A 13,490-nucleotide genomic window follows, 5' to 3' on the forward strand; every position below is an offset into this window, starting at 1 on the left:
GTGTACCGGAAAAAATGATCCTTAAAGTTTCCTGCTCCTCCTATCAAGCCTCTAGGGAAAGTTTACCTCTCTATACTTGGCGTGGCTTTGCCAAAGCCCACCCCTATCATGCAGAGCTACATGGTTGACTTAAACCATCTCACCACTTACTGAAAGAACTTGAGAAGCGTTCACTGGCACTGGTGGTGATCTTTCCTTCATTCTCTTTCCAGCCTCTTGCCTATAAGTCCTAGAATAGGTTGTAGAGCCACCATGGGTGGTATGCACGTCTAGATGATTCCCACTGGTAATACCAGGAAGATGCAGCAGTTGAAACCTGAAAGAGAAAACCCATCCCTCCCCTAAGAATAACACGTAGGGAGGATCCCCCTCCAAACACACATGACCCCCAACACACACACTGAAACTAAAACTCTAATAACAACAAAGGAAAAAGTAGCTATGTGGTAGTGTAGAAAGTTCCTTTTTGCATTTGCCATTCTCTTTGCCTGGAATGCAAGTAGAAAATTTTTTCAGGAGTCAAAATTGTACATCGCAACCAGTCCTCACTACCTGGATCCTCTTTGCTCCTCCCTAATTTTCTTCCTTAGTCCCATTTCTCTTCCTTTCAGTATTCTTCTTTTCTGTATGCATTTCCACTGTGGATCCCTTTACTCTTTTCCTCCCTTCCTTCCTTCCCCCACTACCCCCATTTCTCTCTCTCTCATTCATTTCCTACTATGTGTTAGGTATTGTTCCAGGTTCAAGGGATAGAGCAATGAATGAAACCTAGAAGACTCCTGATATTGTGGCACTTATATTCTGTAGGGGGGTGGGGAGGATGGAGGGGGAAAAAAAGACAAAATAATACATTTCAGGTAATAAGAGCTTCAAAGGGAATCAAACTGCATAAAGTGATAGATGACCTGGGGGTTGGGAAGGGATAAGAATGATTTAGATGGGATGAAAAGTCTGTTGGGGGAGAAGGGGTTAAATTTTAATTGAGATCTGTATACAGGAAAGATTCAGCTAAGAGACAAGCATTCCAGATACAGAAAATGGCAGTGCAAAGTCCCTCTGTGGTAAGAACCAATGTTAACAAGTCCAAAGAAGTGAAAGAGAGCAGGTGTGACTATAGCTTGGAGAAAGAGCATGGAAATGGCAAGACATGAAGTTTTGCAGGGACAGGTCACATCTGGCCTGGAAAGTAATGTAGGGGTTTGTATTTTATTCTTAGTGTGATAGGAAGCCAGGTCCTAGCAAAGGGATGAATTATTTATCCAGAACACTATCCATTATTTTGTTCCTTTGTATTCTCCATAGGCTAGCCCTATAAGCATTTCACGACAGTGGGGCGGACATAGAGGATTTATTACGTAAAGGAGTCTGGGACACACAACCGATGACAAATGTGAGACCCTCTGCTTCACTCTACATCCTTGTCTACTTCACCCATCTCTCTGAGCTACCCAGTTCCTACATAAGTATGCCATCTGTCCTTCTTTTTGATAAATTAATCATTTGCCTTTGGATTTTCATCTGGTTTTATCCCAAATTTGTTAACATAATACTTAAAAAAAAATCACTCATCTATATTTCTGCATAGGTCATTAGGGAAAAGATCATGAAAATTTGTTAATTTTTTTTATGGTTGCCATGCAGGGAAGGAATAATTATTCCTAATAAATAATTAGGAATAATTAGGAATAATTATCATCCCTAATTATTTTGGGATGATCATGTACACACTGCTATATTTAGAATGGATAACCAACAAGGACCTACTGTATAGCACAGGGAATTCTGCTCAATGTTATGGGCTAGCCTGGATGGGAGGGGAGTTTGGGAGAGAATGGATACATGCATATGTATGCCTGAATACCTTCCTTATTCATCTGAAACTACCACAACATTTTTAATCGGCTATAACCTAATACAGAATCAAAAGGTTTTTTAGGAAAAAAAAGAAAATCTGTTAAATTTTAAAGCAGAACTCCCCATTCATTGCTGATGACTCACAACAATGCTGTAATCTGACTACTGGAAGCCATAGCGCATCTCCATTGCAGTTATATTAAGTACTTTAAAATTACATCTCCAATCATCTTTGACATAGTCCCAAAGGTAATCCAACCTAAAAAAAAAAATTGTCAGCTAATGAACATTTCTCAGCAAATTCATGTGCTTGGGATAAAAATATCCAAATGGTTCGTGTGACTTTAAAATTACCCAGTTTTGTATCATGTCACTGTAATTCAAAATGCATCATAGTATATATAAAAATCCCACAGTAATCAAATCCAATTAGAATGTCTCTTTACACAAATTAAGTTACCAATTAAATAAATTCCCTCAAATGAGGACTGTATCCAAGGTAAATTAAATTAATCCTATCATTATATTCATCCTACTTGTATTCTCTAGTTGCACTGTAGTATTCTCAACACTTTTTAAAAATTATGACAGTAGAAAAACATACACACACAATTCAAATGTTTCCATTTAAGAAATATAAGAAAATCAGTTATGAATTTTTAAGCAAACAGCCCATACTTTTGAATGGCTACCTTGGGACTCCACAATAGTGTGAGCGTGTGGGTGGTTTTGATCCTATTCACCATATCAGAAAAATCCAGCTATAGAAATGAGAGAAAACCAAGGCTTCTTAGGATGCCTCAGTGAAATGGTTCATTTATTTGAACTGATAAGTCTATGCAAATACACTCAGTGACAATAGGGAGCTTCTTAGACCTGACAATAATTTAAATTCTGAAAAGTATACAGGACTATTAGAGACCTTCACCCTTCTGGTAGATTATGTCCCTTGATGCTGGAAGGGGACTTGAGTTTCTCCCTAGCCCCCTGCTTAGGATTAAATGAGAGACCTCAGCTTTGGTGTAAAGCTGCCAGCAGTCCTAATCCAAGATAACATGCACAATTTGGACTCTAGGAATGAGAGACAAAAGGAAGGGTGATCTAGAAAGTGGGTAGGGATAAAGGTGGGTAGGATTGTTGCTTCTGCAGAAAATGTCCAAGGACGGCAGATTCTACTTAAGATCAATGTGGGAAGATGTCTTAGTGTGTAGGTAGAAAAATAAGACACGACAAAGATGACCTCAGCCATTGAGAAGGAAGGAGTCACAGGAAGGGATGTCTGTGTGCAGTAGACAATGGAATTAGAAAGAGCAGAAATGAAAACCAGCAAAGATTCTGATCTAGGGATTAGCTAGCTTAAATGTTCTGTCATTGGACACAAACTTTCCACCAGGAGATCTAATCTTAATGCAACAAACTCAAATTAGTTCTAGGTTGGGGGTGGTTCTGTTCTCAGACATGGGGCTGAACCTGTTACTGGGGTTGGGGTGGGGGTGAAAGGATGGAATCTGAGCATCTCAGTAAGTCACCTAGCAGCTCTGGTCACTTTGGACATTCCCGGGGGATACAAACAGCTTACTATAACAACACAACACACACGGACACCTGTTTGTTCCCCAAGACCAACACCACAGTGAGTTTTTACCATCTTAGCTTACAAAGACATTATTTTGTCCAGGTTACAGATTTCACAAAAGAGAATTTGACTACATAGATATTTATAAAATGATTGTGGTTGAGAGAAAAGTACAGGGGCTTGAAGTCAGAAAAGCTACTATATTCCAGTGCTCTCTGCTGCTGTTCAGCTGTGTGAACCTGAAGAAGTTCTTTAACATCTGTGAGCCTCTTTGTTCATCTGTAAAGCATGGTGATGAAGCCCTGTTACTCCCTCGATGTTCTCAAGCAGATTCCAAGACAGGAGCTCACTGTGAAAACTTAAAGCAAACAGAAGACGTGGCACTGAAACAAAGCAGAGAGCTGCTTGAACTCTAATATAATCATCCACCGCCATAAGGACTCTTTGGCCACTGGTTTGATAAGTACTGTCAAATGACATTTATTTATAACTTTTGAGAAAAGTAATTTTCAGATGCTAGTCTTGGAATAGGCTCAACCGGAGTCTTAGATCATTTCCAATTTGAATGGACAAGTCTTATTTTGGGCTTGGTTGGAGGTGGGGCTAGATGAAACTGAGCTGTATATCCTTCTGCAGTAACAAGGAAAAGTCAACCTTTATTCTAGTAGTGTTTGGTCAGGAACAGCTGCTCCATAGGTGTCAGCCCTATACCCCATTTCATACTTTAAATAATATCACTAATATCTTTATCCAAAATACACTTGAGTTTTATATGCTTAATATAGGAGAGAAAAGAGCTAATATTCATCAAATGCCCTTTATGAGATAAGCACTTGCTAGTGTTTTACACATATTCTGTCATTTAATCTCCAAGGCAACTTAAAAGGGAAGATATCACTGTCCCCATTTTACAGGTGAGAAAACTGAGGCTCAGAGTGCTTATAACTTGCCCAAGTTCACACCACTAGGACACGACAGAGATTTGATATAAAAATTCAGGTCTTCTGACTTCAGTCCCTACTTTTTCTTCTGTAACATCATGCTATAGAAGAAAAAGAATGAGGGTGAATGATTAGCCAGCAAAGTTGGGGGAAAGGATATGCCATTAGTAAAGAGCTCAGCCATTCTACATCATTCTGCAAAGTCCAACTTTCAAAGAATCAGAATACGATAGAAATCTTCAATATTAAATTGAAAACTAAACATAAGCAATCTGACTTGATGATCCAGAAAGTGCTTTCAGATCTTGCTGTGCCTTAAAGTTTTCACAGTCAAAGTTGATTATCAGTGCACTACAGATGTGTGGAAAAGAAAATGCCAGGTAACAGTAGCCAGCTCACCAGCCTCCAAGATGGCAGGCACTATGCAGCTTTTATTATGTCATAGCAAGGAAATAAATAGAATCTATGGTCCTGCGTCTTGGGATATATATCCTAAATATATATCCATTCTTATTCCCAGTGAGAAAGAAGTCACTATAAGAGAATCTCACCTTTTATCATTCATATTCTACCTTTAAAATCCTAAACCAGTGGAACCACTGTGCACAATAATTTTGGCAGTCACAAACTCTGTCACGAAGCAGAATGAGAAACAGGAGAATATAAGTGGTATTTAAATGTCCATCATTCAGTGGGTCAGACTGCATGAGGCAATGTGGCTGTGTGGAGGGCGAGAGGTCTGGGCCCATAGTGAACAGCCTGCCTTTGCCTGAGAGTTACTAAAGCCAACGTTCTTGACTTATATTTAATCCCAGCCATCCCAGTGCCTATATCCCTGGCAACCTTAAAACAATGAATTATCTGCAAGCAACCAGATTCAAATAAAGAGCTCAATAGTTGAATCTCCAAGAAGTGGCCAGTTTCAGAAAGGCATTTCTTGGCAGGCTAGAGCAGACTGGGGTGAAAGTTGTACCGAAGGCTGGAGAAGAGTCCGATGTGTTTCACGAGATTGGGCTCCACCACGTAGGCCCGTTCCCCCTTGGCCCTCAACAGTGAGTACAGTGCCATGTCCTTGCCGAAGCCCTTGTGGCAGTAAACCTGGGACAGGTAGGTGAGGGTCCGGCGGGCCGCAGGGGCAGGGAAGAGCATGGCAGGGGTGCAACACTGTGAAGCGGGGACCACGCTGTACAGGGAAGGACTCAGCCGCCGCAGCTCCAGGAAGTAGTGGCGGCCCACCAGCTCCACCAGACCCATGCTGTACAGGGAGAAGAAGAGCATGACGGGCCAGCTAAACCCCGGGCGGCTGGCAAACCGCATGTATATCCAGGTTAGTAAGGGCCCCAGCAACATGCCGACACCGAGCCACTCCAGGATACGCATGGGCTCCGGGTTGATGTAGTGCTGGAGCCTCTCGGGGTGATAGAGCTTCAGATAGAGGGCATCTTGGAGGTGGGGCTCAGAGAAGCGAGCCCGCAGAAGGTGCTCCAGGACTGGAAAGATCTGCTCCTCTGGAACGGCATCATCTTCCACCATCAGGACATAGTCTGGGTTGTAGGTCTGCAGGGAGGATTCCAGACAATAGACGTAGTCCTGCTTCTCCTTCTCAAACGAGTTGGTGGAAGGGTCATCGCCATAGTCATCCTCGGTGCCCTCATAGCGGTTGGCCACAGGGACGTACTTGGACAGCAGCTTGGCATCAAAATGGCTCACGCTCCGCTCCACGTTGCACAGGAAGAGTTGGTGCCCCTCACATTGGGGGCCACACTGTTGAAGGAGCCGGTGGAACTGGGACACCACCTGCAGGACGTAGTGGAAGCCAGGCTGCCTGTCCACAGTGATGATGGTGATGACCAGCCAGGGCCGCGGCGTGGCCTGCCAGACGATGGGCACCGAGCCGTTGGCAGAGGGCAGCTCCTCAAAGTAGTGCAGGGCAGCTTCACCTTCTTTCAAGCTCTGCTGCAGGAACTCTTGGCTCATTTGGTTCAGATGCCAGTGGCGCAGGTAGAAGTAAGAGTGCAGAAGCCGGTGACAGGCCAGCGGGGCCAGCAGGCCAAAGGTCACCACTGTTAAGATGAAGAGCTGGACAGCGGTGCTGCCCCAAGAGAGCCGCCTCAGCCTCCGGAGGAGCATGGCAGCTGGAGAGGTTGAAGTGCTCATGAGGTCGACTCTGGTCAGGTCTGGTCCCGAGAACAAACCATCCTGGACCGTAGGCCAAAATCAGTGCAAGTCAAACCTAAAGAGGGAAGAAGTAAAGAATGGTACAGGGCTTAAAAAACTCCAGGGATGGAACTCAGCACATATCAAACCAGAAATTCTTATTCTAGTCTGTGTTGCTGCTAGAGACTCAAGTGTTTTCTCTAGTACTCTCTTCTTAGGTTGTATCTGTTAGTGATCTCTGGGGTTCTTTGATCATTTCTATGAATAATGAAATCTTGGTGCATTCAACCAAATCTCCACACCTACAGACACTTAGTTAAGATTTATAGTGTGCCAGAAAAATCACCAGAGAGGCTAGTCAAATCGTTATTTCAATTCAACAGCTACACAGACACAGGTTCTTCCAACCAACACAAAAATAGCAAGGCTTGACCCAAAGGGTCATTTAGAGTAAGTTCCAAGGTAAATACACTGCAAGTACTTGTTGACTGACTGTACATAGTAATTTCTAAAAGCTCTGTCTTCTTTTGTATGTCCCAAACAAGAAAGGGACTATTTAGGATTCCCTGAAATGTCTTTATCAACATTTTCCATCCCTTTTTCCCTAACTTTATGTAACTAAACTCAGAATTTCATATTAACTTAATCCTGATTGGTCTTCCATTTTATATTTTATTTTATTTTTAATTAATTTTATTTTATTTTTAAACTTTACATAATTGTATTAGTTTTCCCAAATATCAAAATGAATCCACCACAGGTATACATGTGTTCCCCATCCTGAACCCTCCTCCCTCCTCCCTCCCTATACCATCCCTCTGGGTCGTCCCAGTGCACCAGCCCCAAGCATCCAGTATCGTGCATTGAACCTGGACTGGCATCTCGTTTCATACATGATATTTTACATGTTTCAATGCCATTCTCCCAAATCTTCCCACCGTCTCCCTCTCCCACAGAGTCCATAAGACTGTTCTATACATCAGTGTCTCTTTTGCTGTCTCGTATACAGGGTTATCGTTACCATCTTTCTAAATTCCATATATATGCGTTAGTATACTGTATTGGTGTTTTTCCTTCTGGCTTACTTCACTCTGTATAATAGGCTCCAGTTTCATCCACCTCATTAGAACTGATTCAAATGTATTCTTTTTAATGGCTGAGTAATACTCCATTGTGTATATGTACCATAGCTTCCTTATCCATTCATCTGCTGATGGACATCTAGGTTGCTTCCATGTCCTGGCTATTATAAACAGTGCTGCGATGAACATTGGGGTACACGTGTCTCTTTCCCTTCTGGTTTCCTCAGTGTGTATGCCCAGCAGTGGGATTGCTGGATCATAAGGCAGTTCTATTTCCAGTTTTTTAAGGAATCTCCACACTGTTCTCCATAGTGGCTGTACTAGTTTGCATTCCCACCAACAGTGTAAGAGGGTTCCCTTTCCTCCACACCCTCTCCAGCATTTATTATTTGTAGACTTTTGGATCGCAGCCATTCTGACTGGTGTGAAATGGTATCTCATAGTGGTTTTGATTTGCATTTCTCTGATAATGAGTGATGTTGAGCATCTTTTCATGTGTTTGTTAGCCATCTGTATGTCTTCTTTGGAGAAATGTCTATTTAGATCTTTGGCCCATTTTTTGATTGGGTCATTTATTTTTCTGGAGTTGAGCTGTAGGAGTTGCTTGTATATTTTTGAGATTAGTTGTTTGTCGGTTGCTTCATTTGCTATTATTTTCTCCCATTCTGAAGGCTGTCTTTTCACCTTGCTAATAGTTTCCTTTGATGTGCAGAAGCTTTTAAGGTTAATTAGGTCCCATTTGTTTATTTTTGCTTTTATTTCCAATATTCTGGGAGGTGGGTCATAGAGGATCCTGCTGTGATGTATGTCGGAGAGTGTTTTGCCTATGTTCTCCTCTAGGAGTTTTATAGTTTCTGGTCTTACGTTGAGATCTTTAATCCATTTTGAGTTTATTTTTGTGTATGGTGTTAGAAAGTGTTCTAGTTTCATTCTTTTACAAGTGGTTGACCAGATTTCCCAGCACCACTTGTTAAAGAGATTGTCTTTAATCCATTGTATATTCTTGCTTCCTTTGTCAAAGATAAGGTGTCCATATGTGCGTGGATTTATCTCTGGGCTTTCTATTTTGTTCCATTGATCAATATTTCTGTCTTTGTGCCAGTACCATACTGTCTTGATAACTGTGGCTTTGTAGTAGAGCCTGAAGTCAGGTAGGTTGATTCCTCCAGTTCCATTTTTCTTTCTCAAGATCGCTTTGGCTATTCGAGGTTTTTTGTATTTCCATACAAATTGTGAAATTATTTGCTCTAGCTCTGTGAAGAATACTGTTGGTAGCTTGATAGGGATTGCATTGAATCTATAAATTGCTTTGGGTAGTATACTCATTTTCACTATATTGATTCTTCCAATCCATGAACATGGTATATTTCTCCATCTATTAGTGTCCTCTTTGATTTCTTTCACCAGTGTTTTATAGTTTTCTATATATAGGTCTTTAGTTTCTTTAGGTAGATATATTCCTAAGTATTTTATTCTTTCCATTGCAATGGTGAATGGAATTGTTTACTTAATTTCTCTTTCTGTTTTCTCATTATTAGTGTATAGGAATGCAAGGGATTTCTGTGTGTTGATTTTATATCCTGCAACTTTACTATAGTCATTGATTATTTCTAGTAATTTTCTGATGGAGTCTTTAGGGTTTTCTATGTAGAGGATCATGTCATCTGCAAACAGTGAGAGTTTTACTTCTTCTTTTCCAATTTGGATTCCTTTTATTTCTTTTTCTGCTCTGATTGCTGTGGCCAAAACTTCCAAAACTATGTTGAATAGTAATGGTGAAAGTGGGCACCCTTGTCTTGTTCCTGACTTTAGAGGAAATGCTTTCAATTTTTCACCATTGAGGATAATGTTTGCTGTGGGTTTGTCATATATAGCTTTTATTATGTTGAGGTATGTTCCTTCTATTCCTGCTTTCTGGAGAGTTTTTATCATAAATGGATGTTGAATTTTGTCAAAGGCTTTCTCTGCATCTATTGAGATAATCATATGGTTTTTATTTTTCAATTTGTTAATGTGGTGTATTACATTGATTGATTTGCGGATATTGAAGAATCCTTGCATCCCTGGGATAAAGCCCACTTGGTCATGGTGTATGATCTTTTTAATGTGTTGTTGGATTCTGATTGCTAGAATTTTGTTAAGGATTTTTGCATCTATGTTCATCAGTGATATTGGCCTGTAGTTTTCTTTTTTTTGTGGGATCTTTGTCAGGTTTTGGTATTAGGGTGATGGTGGCCTCATAGAATGAGTTTGGAAGTTTACCTTCCTCTGCAATTTTCTGGAAGAGTTTGAGCAGGATAGGTGTTAGCTCTTCTCTAAATTTTTGGTAGAATTCAGCTGTGAAGCCGTCTGGACCTGGGCTTTTGTTTGCTGGAAGATTTTTGATTACAGTTTCAATTTCCATGCTTGTGATGGGTCTGTTAAGGTTTTCTATTTCTTCCTGGTCCAGTTTTGGAAAGTTGTACTTTTCTAAGAATTTGTCCATTTCTTCCACGTTGTCCATTTTATTGGCATATAACTGTTGATAGTAGTCTGTTATGATCCTTTGTATTTCTGTGTTGTCTGTTGTGATCTCTCCATTTTCGTTTCTAATTTTGTTGATTTGATTTTTCTCCTTTTGTTTCTTGATGAATCTGGCTAATGGTTTGTCAATTTTATTTATCCTTTCAAAGAACCAGCTTTTGGTTTTGTTGATTTTTGCTATGGTCTCTTTTGTTTCTTTTGCATTTATTTCTGCTCTAATTTTAAAGATTCCTTTCCTTCTACTAACCCTGGGGTTCTTCATTTCTTCCTTTTCTAGTTGCTTTAGGTGTAGAGTTAGGTTATTTATTTGACTTTTTTCTTGTTTCTTGAGGTGTGCCTGTATTGCTATGAACTTTCCCCTTAGGACTGCTTTTACTGTGTCCCACAGGTTTTGGGTTGTTGTGTTTTCATTTTCATTCGTTTCTATGCAAATTTTGATTTCTTTTTTGATTTCTTCTGTGATTTGTTGGTTATTCAGCAGCGTGTTGTTCAGCCTCCATATGTTGGAATTTTTAATAGTTTTTCTCCTGTAATTGAGATCTAATCTTACTGCATTGTGGTCAGAAAAGATGCTTGGAATGATTTCTATTTTTTTGAATTTACCAAGGCTAGCTTTATGGCCCAGGATGTGATCTATCCTGGAGAAGGTTCCATGTGGGCTTGAGAAAAAGGTGAAATTCATTGTTTTGGGATGAAATGTCCTATAGCTATCAATTAGGTCTAACTGGTCTATTGTATCGTTTAAAGTTTGTGTTTCCTTGTTAATTTTCTGTTTAGTTGATCTATCCATAGGTGTGAGTGGGGTATTAAAGTCTCCCACTATTATTGTGTTATTGTTAATTTCTCCTTTCATACTTGTTAGCATTTGTCTTACATACTGCGGTGCTCCTGTGTTGGGTGCATATATATTTATAATTGTTATATCTTCTTCTTGGATTGATCCTTTGATCATTATGTATTGACCTTCTTTGTCTCTTTTCACAGCCTTTATTTTAAAGTCTATTTTATCTGATATGAGTATTGCTACTCCTGCTTTCTTTTGGTCCCTATTTGCATGGAAAATCTTTTTCCAGCCCTTCACTTTCAGTCTGTATGTGTCCCCTGTTTTGAGGTGGGTCTCCTGTAGACAACATATGTAGGGGTCTTGTTTTTGTATCCATTCAGCCAGTCTTTGTCTTTTGGTTGGGGCATTCAACCCATTTACGTTTAAGGTAATTACTGATAAGTATGATCCCGTTGCCATTTACTTTATTGTTTTGGGTTCGAATTTATACACCATTTTTGTGTTTCCTGTCTAGAGAATATCCTTTAGTATTTGTTGGAGAGCTGGTTTGGTGGTGCAGAATTCTCTCAGCTTTTGCTTGTCTGAGAAGCTTTTGATTTCTCCTTCATACTTGAATGAAATCCTTGCTGGGTACAATAATCTGGGCTGTAGGTTATTTTCTTTCATCATTTTAAGTATGTCTTGCCATTCCCCCCTGGCTTGAAGAGTTTCTATTGAAAGATCAGCTGTTATCCTTATGGGAATTCCCTTGTGTGTTATTTGTTGTTTTTCCCTTGCTGCTTTTAATATTTGTTCTTTGTGTTTGATCTTTGTTAATTTGATTAATATGTATCTTGGGGTGTTTCGCCTTGGGTTTATCCTGTTTGGGATTCTCTGGGTTTCTTGGACTTGGGTGATTATTTCCTTCCCCAGTTTAGGGAAGTTTTCAACTATTATCTCCTCAAGTATTTTCTCATGGTCTTTCTTTTTGTCTTCTTCTTCTGGAACCCCTATGATTTGAATGTTGTAGCGTTTAATATTGTCCTGGAGGTCTCTGAGATTGTCCTCATTTCTTTTAATTCGTTTTTCTTTTATTCTCTCTGATTCATTTATTTCTACCATTCTATCTTCTAATTCACTAATCCTATCTTCTGTCTCTGTTATTCTACTATTTGTTGCCTCCAGAGTGTTTTTAATTTCATTTATTGCATTATTCATTATATATTGACTCTTTTTTATTTCTTCTAGGTCCTTGTTAAACCTTTCTTGCATCTTCTCAATCCATGTCTCCAAGCTATTTATCTGTGATTCCATTTTAATTTCAAGATTTTGGATCAATTTCACTATCATTATTCGGAATTCTTTATCAGGTAGATTCCCTATCTCTTCCTCTTTGGTTTGGTTTGGTGGGCATTTATCCTGTTCCTTTATCTGCTGGCTATTCCTCTGTCTCTTCATCTTGTTTAAATTGCTGAGTTTGGGGTGTTCTTTCTGTATTCTGGCAGTTTGTGGAGTTCTCTTTATTGTGGCTTTTCCTCGCTGTGTGTGGGTTTGTACAGGTGGCTTGTCAAGGTTTCCTGGTTAGGGAAGCTTGTGTCGGTGTTCTGATGGGTGGAGCTGTATTTCTTCTCTTTGTTCAGTCGCGCTGTGGGGAGGGAGGGAGGGATGCTGCAAACAAATAACACTGGCGTGCGCTCGCAGTGCCTCAGCCACACTGGGTCTGCCCCCACTCACGGCGCATGTAGCCTCCCTGCCCACACTGCTCGGGCTCTAGGTTGTTCTGCTGGGAACAATCCGAGGCTGGCCCTGGGCTGCATGTACCTCCCAGGTCCAAGCCGCTCAGGTTCAGGCACTCAGGTAGTCCTCAGAGGCGCAGACTCAGTTGGGCCTGAGTTTTGTGCTCTTCCCAGGTCCGAGCAGCTCAAGTGATGAGGTGTTTGGCGAGCGCCAATGCTGCGACTTATCGCCTCCCCGCCACTCAGTTATCTCCTTTCGAAGAGTTGGATTGCTTTTCTGGGTGCCTGATGTCCTCTGCCGGCATTCAGAAGTTGTTTTGTGGAATTTACTCGACGTTTAAATGCTCTTTTGATGAATTTGTGGGGGAGAAAGTGTTCTCCCCGTCCTACTCCTCCGCCATCTTGGCTCCTCCCCCCATTTTATATTTTATAAAACTACCATGGGAACCAGTCAGAGACAAGATCTCCCTACATATGCAAGTGAACTCTAGAGCCCCAGAGTTTGAAAAGGGAGGAAATATCTGAAAGAAGATGTATGGGCAGCTTTTTGTGAGGTAGGCAAAGCGGAGGCAGAGAGGAAGATGAAAAAGTTGGTCTAGCCTGGTCCAGAAAGGAATGTAACATGAGGTCTTCTCTCAGAGTTCAGGCCTGAGGTCAGGCACGCGCTGGAGTGAAAACAGCTCAGCCACTCACTTGGTAAAAGGTCACTGCATCTCTCCACATCTCTCTACCTCTAAAGTGGAGGTAATAATAATACCCATCTCATAGGGTTACTGTGAAGATTAAGTGTGTTACAGAGTAAAATAATACAGAGTAAAATGACATTAAAATGTACCCATATGGGGATTTCCCTGGTGG

General features: G+C 40.7%; 1 protein-coding gene across 12 annotated transcripts in view; it reads right to left on the reverse strand.

Annotated features, from left to right (window-relative positions):
- ALDOB (aldolase, fructose-bisphosphate B) overlaps positions 1-13,490 on the reverse strand; it is an 89,127-nt gene that overhangs the window by 49,109 nt on the left and 26,528 nt on the right. For 5 of the 12 annotated variants that reach the window (XR_015131984.1, XR_015131983.1, XR_015131981.1 and 2 more), the window contains 2 exons: positions 4,923-6,604; positions 151-316 (listed from right to left, as the gene is read on the reverse strand). The exons of 2 other annotated variants lie outside the window; for them this stretch is intronic. Coding sequence is in view for 4 of the 10 variants with exons in the window: in XM_086315764.1 (XP_086171890.1) it covers positions 151-316; positions 5,345-6,528 (1,350 nt within the window). In the remaining 6 variants the exon portion in view is untranslated. Of the gene's footprint in view, positions 1-150; positions 317-2,031; positions 2,114-4,922; positions 6,605-13,490 lie in introns of those variants that run through there. 5 more of the 12 variants (XM_086315764.1, XM_086315762.1, XM_086315763.1 and 2 more) reach the window with 2 other exon arrangements.

This window comes from Bos grunniens, chromosome 8, assembly GCF_055505025.1.
Source record: "Bos grunniens cultivar Pamir isolate PY7600 chromosome 8, Bosgru_T2T1.0, whole genome shotgun sequence".
NCBI classification, from domain to species: Eukaryota; Metazoa; Chordata; class Mammalia; order Artiodactyla; family Bovidae; genus Bos; species Bos grunniens.